This window comes from Microtus oregoni, unplaced genomic scaffold (assembly GCF_018167655.1).
Source record: "Microtus oregoni isolate MIOR12 unplaced genomic scaffold, Mior012 000032F_ref0000030, whole genome shotgun sequence".
NCBI lineage: Eukaryota > Metazoa > Chordata > Mammalia > Rodentia > Cricetidae > Microtus > Microtus oregoni.
In genome coordinates, this window is record NW_024543091.1 from 15,408,284 (window position 1) to 15,424,369 (window position 16,086).

At 48.5% G+C, this 16,086-nt stretch overlaps 1 protein-coding gene across 3 annotated transcripts in view; it reads left to right on the forward strand.

Annotated features, from left to right (window-relative positions):
• The window catches only part of Cgnl1 (cingulin like 1), a 155,425-nt gene that overhangs the window by 112,186 nt on the left and 27,153 nt on the right, over window positions 1-16,086 (forward strand). For all 3 annotated transcript variants that reach the window (XM_041679566.1, XM_041679565.1, XM_041679563.1), the window contains 4 exons: window positions 8,788-8,994; window positions 9,902-10,006; window positions 13,676-13,828; window positions 14,648-14,818. In XM_041679566.1, the coding sequence (XP_041535500.1) occupies window positions 8,788-8,994; window positions 9,902-10,006; window positions 13,676-13,828; window positions 14,648-14,818 (636 nt within the window). The remainder of the gene's footprint in view (window positions 1-8,787; window positions 8,995-9,901; window positions 10,007-13,675; window positions 13,829-14,647; window positions 14,819-16,086) is intronic.

Here is a 16,086-nt window from a genome sequence, read left to right on the forward strand (position 1 = left end):
AGGGATCTATTATCGGTCCAGGCTGTCATTGGGCTAAGGAGAGCAGCCATGCAGCTGAGTGGAGAAGAGACAGCAACCTTCCAAAGCGGGTGAACTGGGGGGCGGGAGGGCTGGGAGGGGGCAGCTGGGTGCCTCTCAGCCCAGCTCTTGCAGCCTCCACACTGGAGTGTGGGGTGGCCGGTGGCACGGAACTGAAAAGCCAGCATTCTACCCCTGGCCTCCACGCCTCAGCTGTTTGCCCTCATTCAGCAGAAAGGGAGACAGAAAGGAAACAAAAGCTGGCTGTGGCAGAAGCCCTGTTAATTAGTAAAGCCGGAAAGACTCTGCACTGGATCAGGTCCCGGCCCTGTCTGCCTGTGGCCTGTGGGCCATCAAGAATAAGGCTGGCCAAGGCGTCAGGCCTGAGCTCTGGAAGGAAAGGGTGGTCAGCCCCTCGGCTAAGCAGGACACTCAAGACATAGCCATTGGTGTGCTGTGCAGGAGTTTGGGGCTTGCCGTAAATGAACACATCCTACTGTTTCCGGGGCCAGGGAGATTCTCAAGCACAGATTAACTCGGGAAAGCGTTGCCTTTGCCAGCGGTCATTATTTTCAATGCATGGGGACATGGACAGAGACTGGGGTTTGGTCTTTCTGTGTCGTGATATTTGCACACCTTCCCCAACTCTCCACCTCTGCTACCACCTTTTAAATGAGTAACTAGAGCACATGGTTGAAAGGGAAGGATTTGAAAAGTGTGTAAATCCAGCAGTTCTGCGCATTAAAATACGCAGCTTGCTCCTTAGTTGCCGTCAGTTTCCCAGACAACATACTGGATAACGAGTTTACAGTTTTAATGGATGAGCTGGCCAGGAAACCTGACCTGCCCGTTAAAGATGATAGGTTCGTTCCTGCTCTGTACATAGTTGCTCTGGAAAGGCGAGAGGAACATCTCCATTGTTATTTCTTCCAAGAAGTGTAGGTTTGGGAGCTGGAGAAATGGCTTGGGGGTTAAGAGTGCTTGCTTAACCTCCCAGAGGACCAGAGTTCTGTTCCTAGCACCGACATTCACAAGTGCTTCTGAGTGTAGCTCGTAGGTGGTGGTTCTCAACCTTCCTAATACTGTGACCCTTTAATACAGTTCCTCACATTGTGGTGACCCCCCCACCATAAAATTATTTTGTTACTGTGATTTTGCTGTTATGAAATGTAATGGAGAATATCTGATATTCAGGATATCTGATATGTGACCCCAAAGGGGTTGCAACGCAGAGGTTGAGAACCACTGCTCTAAGGGTTAAGTCTGCACTAACATGAGTGCATGCATGGGCACACACACACGCATGCACACACACACACGCATGCACACATGCATGCACACACACACGCGCATGCACACACACATGCACACACGCATGCACTCACACACACGTGCGCATGCACACACACACGCATGCACACACACGCGCGCATGCACACACGCATGCACACACACATGCACACACGCATGCACTCACACACACGCGCGCATGCACACACACACATGCACACACACATACATACATACAAATAAAATCTTTTGTTTTTTTAAAGTATAGGTTTGAGGGACCAGCAAGATGTCCGTGGGTTAGGGCTCTTGCCACCAAGACTAAGATCCCGAATTCCATTCCTGGAACTGAGAGCATTGACTCCTACAAGTTGTCCTTCTGACCTTCATACTCCTGACATGGTACATGCACAACACCAATACACACAATCAAAATAAATAAATACATGTAAGAAGATTTGATTTGATTTGTGACTGGTGAACATGGCTAGCTATGGCTTGAAGCTAAGGTTGATAAACTACAGTGTGTGAGCCAGGTGAACTTCTTCTCTAGGGAAGCACATACAGGTATCGTTGGGCTGCTAATAATAACACATCCTCTGGAGGAGCCGGGACTAAGTAAGCTCTGCTGCCTATTTGCAGTAGTATGTGATCTCTCTCTCTCTCTCTCTCTCTCTCTCTCTCTCTCTTTCTCTCTTTCTCCCGCCCCCCCCCCCCATCAGCCATTTTCCCAAGCAAAGGTGGGAATCCCATTCTGCAGCTGGGCTGTGCTTTGCTGTGATAAGTGGGCGAGGGAGCGGGTTCTTGGCAAAACTATGAGGTTCAAGTTGAATGTCCTTGGATGCCAAACATCCATGATCGTTAATATAAACAGGTACGCGGTGGGCTGGGGAGATGATTTGCCTGGCAAGCGCGCACTTGGACGTGAATTTGATCCACAGAGCCAAAGTGAAAATTCTGGGTGTGGCGTCCGGCACTTTTAATTCTAGTGCCTGGGAGATGGAGACAGGCAGATCTCTGGGACTGGCTGGCCGGCTAATCTGTCCTACGTGGTGAGTTCCAGGATAATATGAAACCCTGTCTCAAAAGGAAAAAATAGTGCCTGAGGAATGACAACGAGGTTGATCTCTGGCTTCCAGATGCACCCCTGTGCACTTGCGCTCCCATCTCCCACCCCAAGTGCCTCGGCAGAGAGTTAAATGTCACAGCAGAAGAGGCGAGATTTGTAAAGGAGAAACCTGAGCCTGGAGATCTGCCGTCCACAGCCCCCGGGCTTTCTCTCTGCAGTGCACCATGGGCTCCTACACCTCCACGTCGGTTGGTGTAAATGCTGCAGGACCATTCATGCCATTGCAAAGTGCTGGGCCGCCTGTGCCTGTTCGCCCTCCTGGCTCTTGGTGGTGAGAAGCAGTTTCTTCACTGTGTAAACCAACGTGAGAGAGCGGCCTTTGCTTTGTTTGTTCAGCTGCCGCTGGGCTCCGCTATCTCTCCCTGTGCAGAAGGGCCTGTGAACAGGCCGGGAGAAAGGTTTCCGCAGGCTGGAGGAGGTGAGAACTTGCCTGATTGTCCTCCGGGTGCCTGTGGTCAAAAGGGTTGAACTTTGAAAGGAATACACACGTTTATTTTATAAACGCGAGTCCATGTTGAATGCCTGTGGTTCAGGATGAAAATGTTATAAGAGTTTGCGATGGATAAGCTTGCCTCCATGTTTCCCACAGCCCCACTCCCCTTCCTCACAGCCAGTCAAAACCACCAGGTCGTAGTGAAGCCTAGTAGACACATCGCCACCTAGCTTGTTCACAGACCTGCTAGGTGGCGTATTCTGCACCTTGTTTGCTCTTCACGCTTACTCCCTTATCCCCCCCACTGCGTGGCGACATTGAACTGACGCAACACTGAGTGACATTTAGCACGATTGCAGGTTTTTATGGTGCAGCGCCTCATTTTGTCTTGTTTTGTTTTACGTCGTCCCACTTTGCAGCCCTGACTGGCCTGGCACTCACTACGTAGACCAGGCTGGCCTCAGACTCACAGAGATTCCCTTGTTTTCCCAGTGTTGGGATTAAAGGAGTGTACCACACCTGGCCATTAGGCTCATTTTGTTTTTACCATTTTACGTATGTGTAGGCTGTGGTTCAAGGCGAAAGTTGCTGTGCAAAGGGAACATGCCCTGTAACTTCAATGGCTACTACCGCACAGCCTTCTTTCTAGGCCCTTGAGCCAGTTTTTCACCCTACCAGCTGTGTTTTCTGACTCTGCCCAAATGCTGTTACCAAAACGTTTACCTTGGTTGTCTGATAGATGGAAAAATTATCTTAATGCAACTTTTAGCCATGGTCCAGGCTTGGAAAGCAATAGTAGAAAACAGCCCATTCGCTTTGTGACCATGATACAGTGTAGGGATTTGAAGTTGCTGGATGGCAGGGAGTTGGAGTGGATTTTTGTGGTGTGACTGCCCAGTGGAGTGATAGAGTTGATAGGCTGTAACAAGCCCAGCTCTGTGAATCATAAGCATCCGTCTTTGGATGTTCATCTCACAGCTTCTTCTTTCTGGTGCTATGGTCTCTCTAACCTTACCGTGACATCCAGGAAGTAAGACCAGTGAGTCATGGAAATGGCCCCAGCACTATAAATATGGCTTCCGTGTCTGTACCATGACCTTCTGGGTCAACAGGCCTTTGCCAGCTCTGACGTCTTTGCCACATGAACCGGACCCAGACATCACTAAGAACCTGGAAAAGATGATGTGGGAGTGGGGGCATTTGGGTGAGGGAGGCCTTGGAGAGCCTTCCTACACCAGCTTTCTTTGCTTGGCTCTCATGTAAAAGAGCCTTTGTGCGTCACTTGCCTTGAACGAAAGGGTATGGGATTTGTTTGTTTTTAGATGCCAGGACTGTTGTAGAATTAGATATGGTTCCAGGAAAAGGAAAGTTTGTTTTATGGTCTTTTTATAAAATAGTAAAGTAGGGGTGGTGGGGGAACAGGGGCCAGAGGAGCTTTCTGGAGCCATTTGCCGGCCAAGGCTCATGTTAAATGTTTAGCTATTTGTAAACACAATGTGGTTTACCACACTGTGAACACAGAGAAAGGCAAATTAGCACTTTGCAAATAATCAAAACAGTACTAAGTGTCAGGATATACACATGCTTCCCCAGAGCCAAACTCAGCCTGTGCCACTGTGGAGGCTCAGGCTGGGGTGACCCTGCCAGCTATGAACTTACAGACCAAGTGCCCTTCTCTAAGTAAGCCTGGGTGTGTTTGTCAAAATCAAGGTTAAAACAGGCCTGGTTTCCATCGTCCTTCCTTTTCCCGAGACTTCTGGGATAATAAAAACCTGCTGGCCACATGTATAAGTGTTCTTTCCTTCATCAAATGGTTCGGGCAGGCCTCAGGGCTCCCCTCCTCCTGCTTCTGCAAAACTTGTACCCTGGGCTGGAGAGATGGCTAAGAGCACTTGCTGCTCTTGCAGAGGACCTAGTTTGGTTCCCAGCACCCACATGGCAGTTCACAGCCACCTGTAACTCCAGGGGATCAAGTGCCCTCTCCTGACCTCTTTAAGCACTGCCTGCATGTGATACGCAGACATACATGCAGGTGAACACTCATTAAATAAAAAATCTTTAAAACAGCTAGACCTGTGCTCAGGGGTAGACAAACAGCCTTTGTCCATCATCCCTACTCTGACTCCAGGTCTTCCCTTTGTTAGTCAATCTAAAAGAAAAAGAAAAGACAGCTATAATCTATAATTTACATAATGTACAACTCTGTAGTTTAGAGCATATTTGCACGATTGTATAACCATTACTATATTCAACATGTTTTCATTAATCTCAAATGAAAATGCATGTCTATTAGCCGACCCTTCCCACCTCTTCCCCAGCTCTTCCTCTAGCCCTGACCAACCATTAAGCTATTTTTCTTTATCTTTAGATTTATTATTCTAGACATTTCCTTCAGCATCAATATAGCGTCTTTCACTTGGTTGCAGCACAACGTCTGCTCTAGACACTACATGCTATGGTATGATTTGTGAGTCGGGCAAGGGACTAGAGATTGAAACACACACACACACACACACACACACACACACACACACACACGTAACACCAAGAATGCCCCCTTTATTGTCTTCCAGGGCAGTTTATACAGGGTCTCCTTGACTAATGGCCATGCCCTAACTCTCAACTGTAATCCCACCAGAAATCTCTCCCCTGCCATCAGAAACTCCTCAGGGTCTCGTGCTCAGAGCAGCTGCAAGCATAGGAAAACAAGTTGTTTACTCCGGCAGGCAGGGGGTCACAGAAAATTCAGGGTCTGGGGGTCCACAGTCCCCAGCATCTCCCCCTTTTCTATATAATTAGACCAAGGTTCTGGACTGGCCCAGGACATGGCACAAATATGATAGCAATACGTTGGAAAATGCCCTAGTGAACATAGTCACTGTACAAGTTAGCCACAGCAGCCGTCTTGCTGATGGCAGTTCCAGCTGCCACAAAGGAGGCTTCAGCAGTGAGAGTAGCGGCCACTACAGTCATGGTGATCCCAAAGTCTCTCTCGGCAGGATGGCTCAGCACTGGCTCATTGTAACAGTCATAAATGCTGGCCCCAAACTCCTCCTGCTTCTGCTTCCTTCAGCAAATCCTACTGGCTGCGGTGGCTCCACAAGAACAGGCACCGCCTCCTGCCACTGCTGGGAGTCAGGGTGGCAAGTGGGCTGGGGACCTTCAGAGGCTACTGTGCAGAAAAGCCTGCTGCTTGTGTAGCAAACTCTTGGGTGTGCAGAGCTGGAGACCACTACCACTAACAGCGTCCCCCTCTCCAGTAAACAATCATTTAGGGAATTTGGGCATTGTTCTCTCTAAACTACTTCCTGATGTTTATAGGGCAAAGTAATTTTTTGAGGGTAATCATAGCAACCTTTCCGGGGGGGGGGGGTCTTGGTCCATCAAACCACATTAATCTAGAAGGATTCCATAGGTCCTCATCTTCTATGGAAACAAAAGCAAAACCCTTTTTCCAAAGTAACAAATCCTTAGATCCACATTTTGAAATCTAGACATCTTTCTTAGCACTCCCCAGAATCAAATGTCTCTCTGCACTCCCGATTCTCTGTGAACATTCCATCTTTTTGAGGCCTTTAATTCACCCTCCCGCCTCCTCTTTATTACTTTCCTGCTGGCCAGTCTTCCGGAGGGCATCCCTCAGAGAGTCCCTAGTTCCTGATCTCAGCTCTGCCTCCTGTGGCGCCTGCACCACCTGGAACCGGTATCTAGCAAGAGTCTGGGGATGAAAAACCACATAGACACCTACCCATCTTCAATTCACCCTCACCATTCCCGAGGGCAATCTCTCAGGGATCCCTAGTTCCTCATCTCGCTGGGAGCCTCCACTTGGTATCATGTTTTCTGTTGTAGCATACATTGGTATTTCATTTCTTTTTATGACCTGATAATAGTCCATTGTATGACTGTACCACATTTTATTTACCCATTCATTTGTTGATGGGAATATAAGTTGTTTCCACTTTTATGAATAATGGTGCCTTGGCCATGTGTATATACATACACACACACACACACACACACACACACACACACACACACACATATATATATATTTGGATGTTTTTATTTCTCTTAGGCATATAGAAAAAAGTGAAGTAGTTGGTCATGGGGAAATTTAGTTAAACATTGTTTGGAGGAGCTGACAACTTTCCTGCATGGCTACACAATTTTGAATTTTCTCAGCATTGTGTGAGGGTTTTTGTTTTTCCTTATCCTCCCTAGCAGTACGTGTGTGTGACTGTGACCCTGAATTGTCCTTCCCTAGTGGCTGACAGTACTGACCAGCTCTTCCCATGCCCATTCCTGAGTCTTCTTTGGAAACAAATCTATTTCTATCCATTGCCCTCATCAAGAATGGGTGGTTTGTGGGCATTGAGGAGCACGCCTTCAATTCCAGCTCTTGAGAGGTAAAGGCAGGTGGATCTCTGTGAGTTTGAGGCCAGCCTGCTTTACAGAGCAAGTTCTAAAAAAGGGTGGTTTATCTTTTTATTATGAAGGTGAAGAATTCTTCACAAATTTTCATATGATCTGATTTGTAAGTATTTTCTTTTATTCTGTGGGCCATCTTATCATCCTGGTGGTATCCCCAGTATTATAAAAGTTTCTTACATCTCACAGACTACTCACAGTGAGTTACAGGCTTACAACTACCTGTATCTCCAGTCCTGGGGGATATAATGCCCTCTTCTGGATGCCATGGGTACTTCACACATGCGGCATACATACTATATGCAGGCATACACTCACATACACAGAAGTCAATCTGTCCTTTTGTCATCTGTGCCTCTGGTACTGTAGCTGAGGAACCTTTGCCTAAACTAAAATCACAGGTATACACTCCTGTGTCTTCTGAGAGCTTTAATGCTTTTAATTCTAGGATTTGGGTCCCTGACCCAGTTTGAGTTCATGTTGTGAAGGGGTGCTATCTTCATTTGCTATTGTTTGTGAGAAGGTCTTGCGTAGCCCAGGCTAGCCTCAAATTCACTATGTAGCCGAGGATGCCCTTGCCCTCCTTTCTCTTGTTTGTACCACCCTAGTGCTAAAGAGTGTGACTACCACACCCAGTAGATGTGGTGCTAGATATCAAACCCAGGACTTCATGCATGTTAGGCCAGCAATCTACTAACAGAGCTGTTGTGCCCCCAGCCTACCCATTTTTCCCATCTTTCAGGTTGGATGAGAATAGCAAGATAGAGAGCTCGAAAAGGGCTGAGCACAGGCAAGGGCTGGCAAGCATTCTGTGGAGGCCGCCCCAGATAATCTTCCAATGAGTGGGTGTGGTTATGCTGTTATGATCCTTCATCTTTGCATTAATTCCCCCCCCCCCCTTTTTTTTACTGGGCATCAAACTACATAGCTCTACCCTGGCCCACATCTCATTTAAGAGCAGACGACAGGCAGCAGTGGCCTCCAGGTTGTCATTCACCCTGTCTTCTTCCCCTGCTAGTTAGCATTTTTCCCCCTCAATACTGGGTGTTGAAATGAGTCCTGTAACTGGGTGGTGGTGTCACACGCCTTTAATCTCAGCACTCAGAAGTTAGAGGCAGGAGGATCTCTGTGAGTTCAAGGCCAGCCTGGTCTACAAGGGTAGTTCCAGGACAGCCAGGACTGTTAAGCAGAGAAACTATGTCTGCTGGTGGAATAGAAAGAAATGAGTCCCCCAAACACCTCAACTTGTCTACTGCCATGAATCTATATCTCCACCTTTTAAAAAATATATTCTGAGACAGGGCTAGCTTCAAACTCATCAAGTATCCTGGGCCAGCCTGGAACTTCCAATCATTCTGCCTCGTCCTCCTGTCCTTGGGATGGCAGACAAATGCCAGAAGGTTCCAGCTGAGGTACTTTTCAGACACCAGCTTCCCACAGGAGTTGGGGAACACCTGTGAACACTTACTCCTTTGTTCTTTGTTCTTAGAATGTGGAGGTCCTGGCCAGCAGGAGCCACTTGACAGAGCAGAACCAGGCAGGGGCTGACCTGCGTGAGAAAGCGCTGAAGGAGGAGAAGGAGAAGCTGCAGGGGAGGATTGCAGAGCTGGAGTGTAGACTGGCCCAGCTGCAGAAGCAGATGGAGGATGTGAAAGGCGATGAGGCCCACGCAAAGGAGACGCTCCACAAGTGTGAGGTGAGGCTCCTTGGGTCTTGGCCAGAGTGTGGCAGCCTGTACCCCTCTCTCCTGTAGTGATTTCAGGGTCGGGGATGGAACTGTCGGGATTGATTTGGGATGTCCAGGTGACCTGCAAGCATCTTTTGGGATGGTGGGAACAGGAATAATAAAACCAGGGTGGGAATCAGGGGCCTGGGTTGCACAGTACCCAGGGACTCCTGCGTCAGACATTAGACATCTTTCTGAGGCTCCGTGGGGACCTCTGAACACTTGCGGAGGCCATCTTCACACCACATTAGTCTGTCTCGCTAAACACATCCTTTCTTTAGCACGTAGCTGATAATTTTGGAGATTTTAGCAAGCCAGTTATCTGCTTTACCAGAGCTTTGGAAGCTGTTAAGGAAAGAGGCGGGAAGTAACAGCAGCGGAAGGGGAAGAGACACACTGGGTGCCCGTCATCAGGTCACCTGCACACCTTTACAGCAATGCCTTGACCCAGTCTATCCCCTGCCTGGAGTTTCTGAATCTCTGGGGATAAAACTTGGGTGTTTGTAATAAAGATAAAGAAATCACCAAGGTGCCGGGCAGTGGTGGCGCACGCCTTTAATCCCAGCACTCGGGAGGCAGAGGCAGGCGGATCTCTGTGAGTTCGAGACCAGCCTGGTTTACAAGAGCTAGTTCCAGGACAGGCTCCAAAACCACAGAGAAACCCTGTCTCGAAAAACCAAAAAAAAAAAAAAAAAAAAAAAAAAAAAAGAAATCACCAAGGTAACCCCGAAGGCCACACGTGGCTGGAAATGGGACTGCAGAGAGGCACACACCCAAGAGCCCAGCTGTTTATCTCGGTCCCACGACAGGCACACTATGATCCAGGTCATCTTCAGAGTGTGTCCCTGTGGTTCTTGACCCATCTGTCTCATTATAGAGTGAAGTCCAGCAGCTAGAGGGAGCCCTTGTGCATGCCAGACAGGAAGAAAAGGAAGCTACCTCTGCCCGAAGGGCGCTGGAGAAGGAGCTGGAGCGTGTGCAGGTAAAGCCCCCAAGGCTTGCCTTCCTCATCCTTGTAGGTAGACGTGGCCACTGGGCCTGTCCTTCCAGGGAATGCCTTCCACCTATGTAGCCACCCTGAGCTATTCATCTGGACTAGTGACTTGGAAGTAGGGGCAGCTGGTGATATCTGGACATACGCTAATTGTCACACTGGGGAGATGCTGGTGAGTGGAGCCAGGATAGCTGGTGAGCATCCTAAAAAACAGGCCAGCTCCACAGCTGTGAGCTCTCTGATCCAAACGTCACCGTGCTGAGGTTGAGAAGGCCTTGTCCTTGGTGGGAAAGTTTTCGACAGTTTTGCAGAGATAAAATACAAACAGTGTGTGAAAGCAGGCTGAACCTGTCCCCAAGGCAGCAAGGAATCGGCCTCTCCGCAGAAGCCAATTTCCTGTCTCCTCTGGGCACATGTGCCGTCCTTCAAGGTGGCTATTAAAAGGAGCAGGAAGAAGTCATTTCCTTGAGACCAGATAGCTATCTCTCTTCAAACCCAGAAGGTTCCTAGAATATGAGATTTTCCCGTTTGGATGTCAAGAAGACTATTTGAACTCCACTGCAGTCAAAGCCAGCACTAAAGTTGTAAATTGGCTTTTGCACAACAGCCTCAGCGTGACCCTGGTGTGTCTTCATTCTACCGTCACCCTTTGAAATGCTGCCTAAATGTCCCTGGGGAGAGTTTCGGGGAAGGTGAGGGCTGACGGGCTGGCTCAGGCTCAAGACTGTTAAAGTTTTGCAGTAGGGACCCAATAGTCTTCAGGGTCAGATGCACACAGGGTAAGAGTCACACTTGGAGGCATGGTTCAGAGCTCTCATCGCACAAGGCTAGTTCTCTTCAACAGTTATCCCCGGTGGTGTTGAGCAGGGTTCACACTCGGACATCACCACGCCTGGTGTTTGCCTGGGTGCTGGGATCTGATCTCAGTTTCTCATGCTTGTACAGTGAGCACTTCACCCCTGAGCCAGCTTCCCTGGGTCCCCTTTGCAGCTTTCACCTTCTTGGGAACAGTGCTGAGTGAGGTACTTCATCGCCACAGAGATGATGCCTCTAAGGCTAACGATACAAACCCACTGACTGATAGTGGACAAAATTTTCACATGCAGGCGGCTGGGGGATCACCAGGTGGGTCGTTTGAAGACACAACAGTTGGTGGCAGCCTTGAGCTGGGGACCATTATCTAATACTGGCTGCAGAGCCTTTGACTCTGGATAAAGGACAGGAAGAAGGTGGCTTCTCAGAGGCCTTGAAGCCCAGTAGCTATGAGCCAGCCATGGAAGCAACAGTGTTTTCCCCTTCTGCTGTCTCAATATGCAAAAGCCCACTAGGACAGGAGGGGCGGGGAACCGAGGATGAACCCCGAGTGCCTTCCTTTAAGTATAAAACAAATATTAAAAAAAAAAAAAGAAAATTAATAGTTATTTGACTACCTCTTATGTCAGACTCAAGAAACAAGAGTGTGACACCTCTTACACGGAATGCAAATTCTCAACCTTTCTACTGGAATCACAGTTTGGGGAACAGATTGAAACCCATAAGCTTGAATGTGAGGGTTATTCTTAAAATGTCCCACAATTTAGAAATGGTGCCTAGAATAATGTTCTGCCTCCTCGCTTACCTAAGGAATATGTTCTAGAATCTGGGGATGTAGCTCAGTGGTGTGGAAACTTGCTTATCATTCACAGAGCCCTGGATTTGATGCCCAGCAAAAAGAAAACACACATATGCGTGCACACACACATACGGGGGGGGGCAGGTATTGAGAGAAAGATTTTCTAAAAGTCACTGCTGCAAAAATATGTCTCAGCTTCACCCCCAAAGAAGCATGCTTGGGACCACTGAGTGTGTGTATGCACACATGCATACAGGACCCCACAGGCATCTGTGGAAGCCAGGCGTTGATATTGGGATGTCTTCCTCTATTGCTCTCCATCTCACTTGAGACAGCATCTCTCATTGATCCTGTAGCTCCCCTTTCAGCATAAACTGCTGGCCAGTTAGCTTCCCCTCCTCCCAGATCCTCCTGGTTGCTACCCCTTCACCACAGGGGTTACAGGCCCCCAAGGTATGAGATATCTTATGGCATTTTCAGGTGTTAATTGTAGTAAGTGTCACAGACAGAAAATCTATTCTTGTGTGGACTTGACTATCTGTGTGGCTAGCACACAAGAGAGATTATAAAGATACCAGAATAAGTAGCTGCAATGACGGTCTGAGAAGTCCGCATATGCTGGATGGGCCGCTGGGGTCCAGACCCAGGGTGGGTGACGCTGAGGTGCTTCCCTGGCAAGGAAGAAGGGCCTTGGTGTAGAGTGAGATGTAGCATGTGAGCCATGGGAGGCTGTGACGCGGGAATCGGCATGTCCGCTGATCCAGAGAGTCTGGATTGGGATCCAAGGGAAGGAGTGAGGTCATGGGGGCTCCAGAGGTGGAGCTGAGCTGGTTGCTGAAGGCTTTTACAGGGACCCATTGCTAGACCCTTGTATTTGCTGGTGCCCATGAATTCATAGTTTTCTTTTATTAATAGCTTCAATTGCATTATTCTATCATATTGTCACTGAAAATACATTTGGTTGAATTTAACACAATATTCTCTGACAGTTTCACACATATGTACAGTGGATCATGGTCATAGTCTTTGCCTCTCACTTTCTTATGCTTCCCTCCCATGCCTGGTGACCCTTGCTTACTATCATGTCTCCCTTCGACCTGAGTTTAATTAACATAGCTTGTGTGAGAATGGGGGAGGGGTTATTCACTGAGTGTGGGCAGCTTACAGGCAACTACACCACTGGAGAAAATAACTCCCTCCCAGGCCGGCAACCATTAACTGCCTTTAGTTCCTCAAGGAGGGTGGGACCTAGTGAGCCTCCTCCCTGACCCATGATGGGGTGTTGAAAGGGAATTCACTGAAAGAAAGAAAAGAAAAGAAAGAAAGAAAGAAAGAAAGAAGAAAAGAAAAAAGAAAAGAAAGAAAAGGGAGGGAGGGAGGGAGGGAGACAGACAGACAGGGCACAGGGCAGTTGGGGTTTCTGTTTGGAGTTTACTTTCTGGTCTGGGGAGGAGAAGGGAGAGGAGGGGGAGAAGAAGGATGATGGAAGGAGTTGTCACCACCCAGTGAGGCTGATTGTATCCTGTGGAGAAATTCTAAGGAAAGTGAACTCAAAGATGTGAATTACCCTGAGGTGGTGGTGACCACACCTTTAATCCCAGCACTCTGGAGGCCGAAGCCTGGTCTACAAGCAGAGTTCCAGGACTACACAGAGAAACCCTGTCTCAAAGTCTTCCTGTACTAGGCTGGAGACTGAGCTCAGCTGGTAGAGTGCTTGTTGAGTTGATTTAGGCTGATCTTACGGTATCATTGCCCTGTTTAGAGAGCAAACGTTCAGCTATAAGGGTCTAACCTGAACCCCACCAGCCATGGTGGCTGCTGATGTATTCCCTATGGCATTCTTCCAGCTCTGTTCCTGTGCAGGTTCTCTCTCTCTCTCTCCTTTTTGTTTCTTTGGTCCCTGATCCCTTTGATTCTTTCCCCTTTGCAGAGGTAACAGGTTTCATTGCTTTTGGGGTGTGACTGTGAAGTCCCCCCCTTGCCACCCGTGGGAGAAGTCTCCAGGAAGGCAGGTGACAGCATTGTATTTTCCCTCCTGTCTCCAGAGAGAGCTGACCCAGACCGCCCAGGAGCAGAAGGAGCTGTTAGAGAAACTCCAGGAAGAGACTGAGCAGAAGGAGCAGCTGAGGAAGCTGAAGAACGAGATGGAGAGCGAGCGATGGCACCTGGACAAGACCATCGAGAAGCTGCAGAAGGAGGTGAGGGGCTGGGAGGTAGAGCAAGGGTCAAGCCGGCCCAGGAGATTCCAAGCACTTTCTCCCGGGAAGGCTCTGGAAACCCATAGTTCCCCCAAGTACAGATGCACCTGGGCATTACGGAACCCCTGCAGCCATTCTTTGGGCTTGTTGAAAATTGCAGATACCGAGAAACTTGTCTAAAAAAAATAAAGGCTGAAAGCCTCAGGGCTCTGGGCACCTGGTCACCTGGTAACAATAAACAGATGGCCTAGTGTGGACACACTTAACCAGTGTTTACTGAGCTGCGGTTGAGGCCTCTGGGCAGAGTCTGCATATTTGTCTCTCTCTGACATATCTAGGAACGCCAAAGGCAGTTTCTAAAGCCCTCAGCTCACCTCTGCCCCAAAACACAGGGAAAGGCACTAGGCTGCCAGCTCACTTCCGTCTAGGGAGTGTACCTAGAAGGCTGCCGTTTTCTGATACCTACTGGTGCAAGGCATTTTGCTAGTGACTTGTTTAGCTCTGACTAGAATTCTATGCCTGGGCTTTGTCTAAACTCTGGAAGGCAGATATGATTTCAGTGTTTCCCAAAAGGACACTGCCAAGGCCTTTAGTGGTTAGGGATGTGGCTCAGTCATACTGGTTGGTGGAAAGCAAAGCCGTGACCTCAGGACTTGGTGTCCAGTCACCATGGCAGGGTTAGTCAGACTCAGGCAGTTCAGGGTCTGGCACTTGGTGGCCTTAGAGGAAGCGTCAAAGGTAGGGAGCAGAGGAGATGCTCTCCTTGTTGGAGGGGCTCCAGCATGGCAGGACCTGTTCAGGCTACCCCATTTCCTTCAGATGGCTGACATCGCCGAGGCCTCACGCACATCCTCTTTGGAGCTGCAGAGGCAGCTGGGTGAGTATAAGGAGAAGAACCGCCGGGAGCTTGCGGAAATGCAGACTCAACTGAAGGAGAAAAGCCTGGAGGTGGAGAAGGCCAGATTGGCAGCTGTGAAAATGCAAGATGAGGTAATGCCTGCCGGGTAATCCTCTCCTTTATCTCTTATTGAGAATGCAAGGCTTCTGTTGCTGGGGCTGGGCAGGGAGGGAGATATTCTTAGGGCTGCTTTGGGGCTTGCTTTATTCTCCACTCGCTAGCTATTACAAGCAGGTGGCATCTAAGACACAAAACTCCCACCGGCTCAGAAGCGAAACAGACACACCTTTAATTGGGCCACGTTCTGGCCAAAAGTTCCATCCAAAGTTTTCTGCCTGAAAAGATGAGCCACCTTTTATGGAGCAAGAATGTTGTCTCCATCTGTGTCCAAACATGTCATCCACCTCTAGGTCTTCCTTTATTCCTAGAACAAGATGGCAGGGGATGACTAGATTCTTTTAACAATCATTTTCTAAAAAGATTTAATTATTTATGTGTGAATGTGTTTTTCCATGTGTATGTGTCTGCGTGTTTGCATACATGTATGTACGAGTACCCATGGAGGCCAGAAGAGGGTGCTGGAACTTTTGGAGCTGACGCTGCCCACGTTGTGAGTTGCTTGAAATTAGGTGTGGGTGCTAAGATCAAACTCTGGCCATCATTATTGGGCAGCAAGTGCTCTTAACTACTGAGCCATCGCCTTCTCTCCAGTCTTGCTAATCATCTTTAGACTTTTATTGGGGTGGTCAGGTAGATAAGAACTTGATAGCCACAGCAAAATAGACTAAAAGATGTTCTTAGGGACCAGGCATGTGGCTCAGTGGTAGAGTGCTTGCCTAGACTTGGTTCCGTCTCCGCGTCTTAGGAATCCGTGAATGCTGAGATAATTAAAGCATACTATTTTGGTCATTATCAATCATTATTATTTATCATTGTGGTGTGTGATGTGTATGTGAGGTTGAGTGCCAGAGTCAGTGTGTGGAGCGCAGGGGACAACTTTGTGGAATGGTTTCCCTCCTTCTATCTTTTCAGGGTGAGGGGATCAAACTCCGATTGCCAGGCCTGTGCCTCAAGCACCTACTTGTGAGCCATCTTGGCTGCCCTAAAAACATTTTTGGTTTTATACCTAAAAATAATAGGCTGGGCAGTGGTGGTGCATGCCTTTAATCTCAGCATTAGAGAGGCAGAGGCAAGTGGATCTCTGTAAGTTTGAGAACAGCCTGGTCTACAGAGTGAGTTCCAGGACAGCCATGGCTACACAGAGAAACCTTATCTTGGGGGAAAAAAAAAAGAATAAGACTAGAACAAACTGGGCGGTGGTGGCTCACACCTTTAATCTCAGCACTTGGGAGGCAGAGGC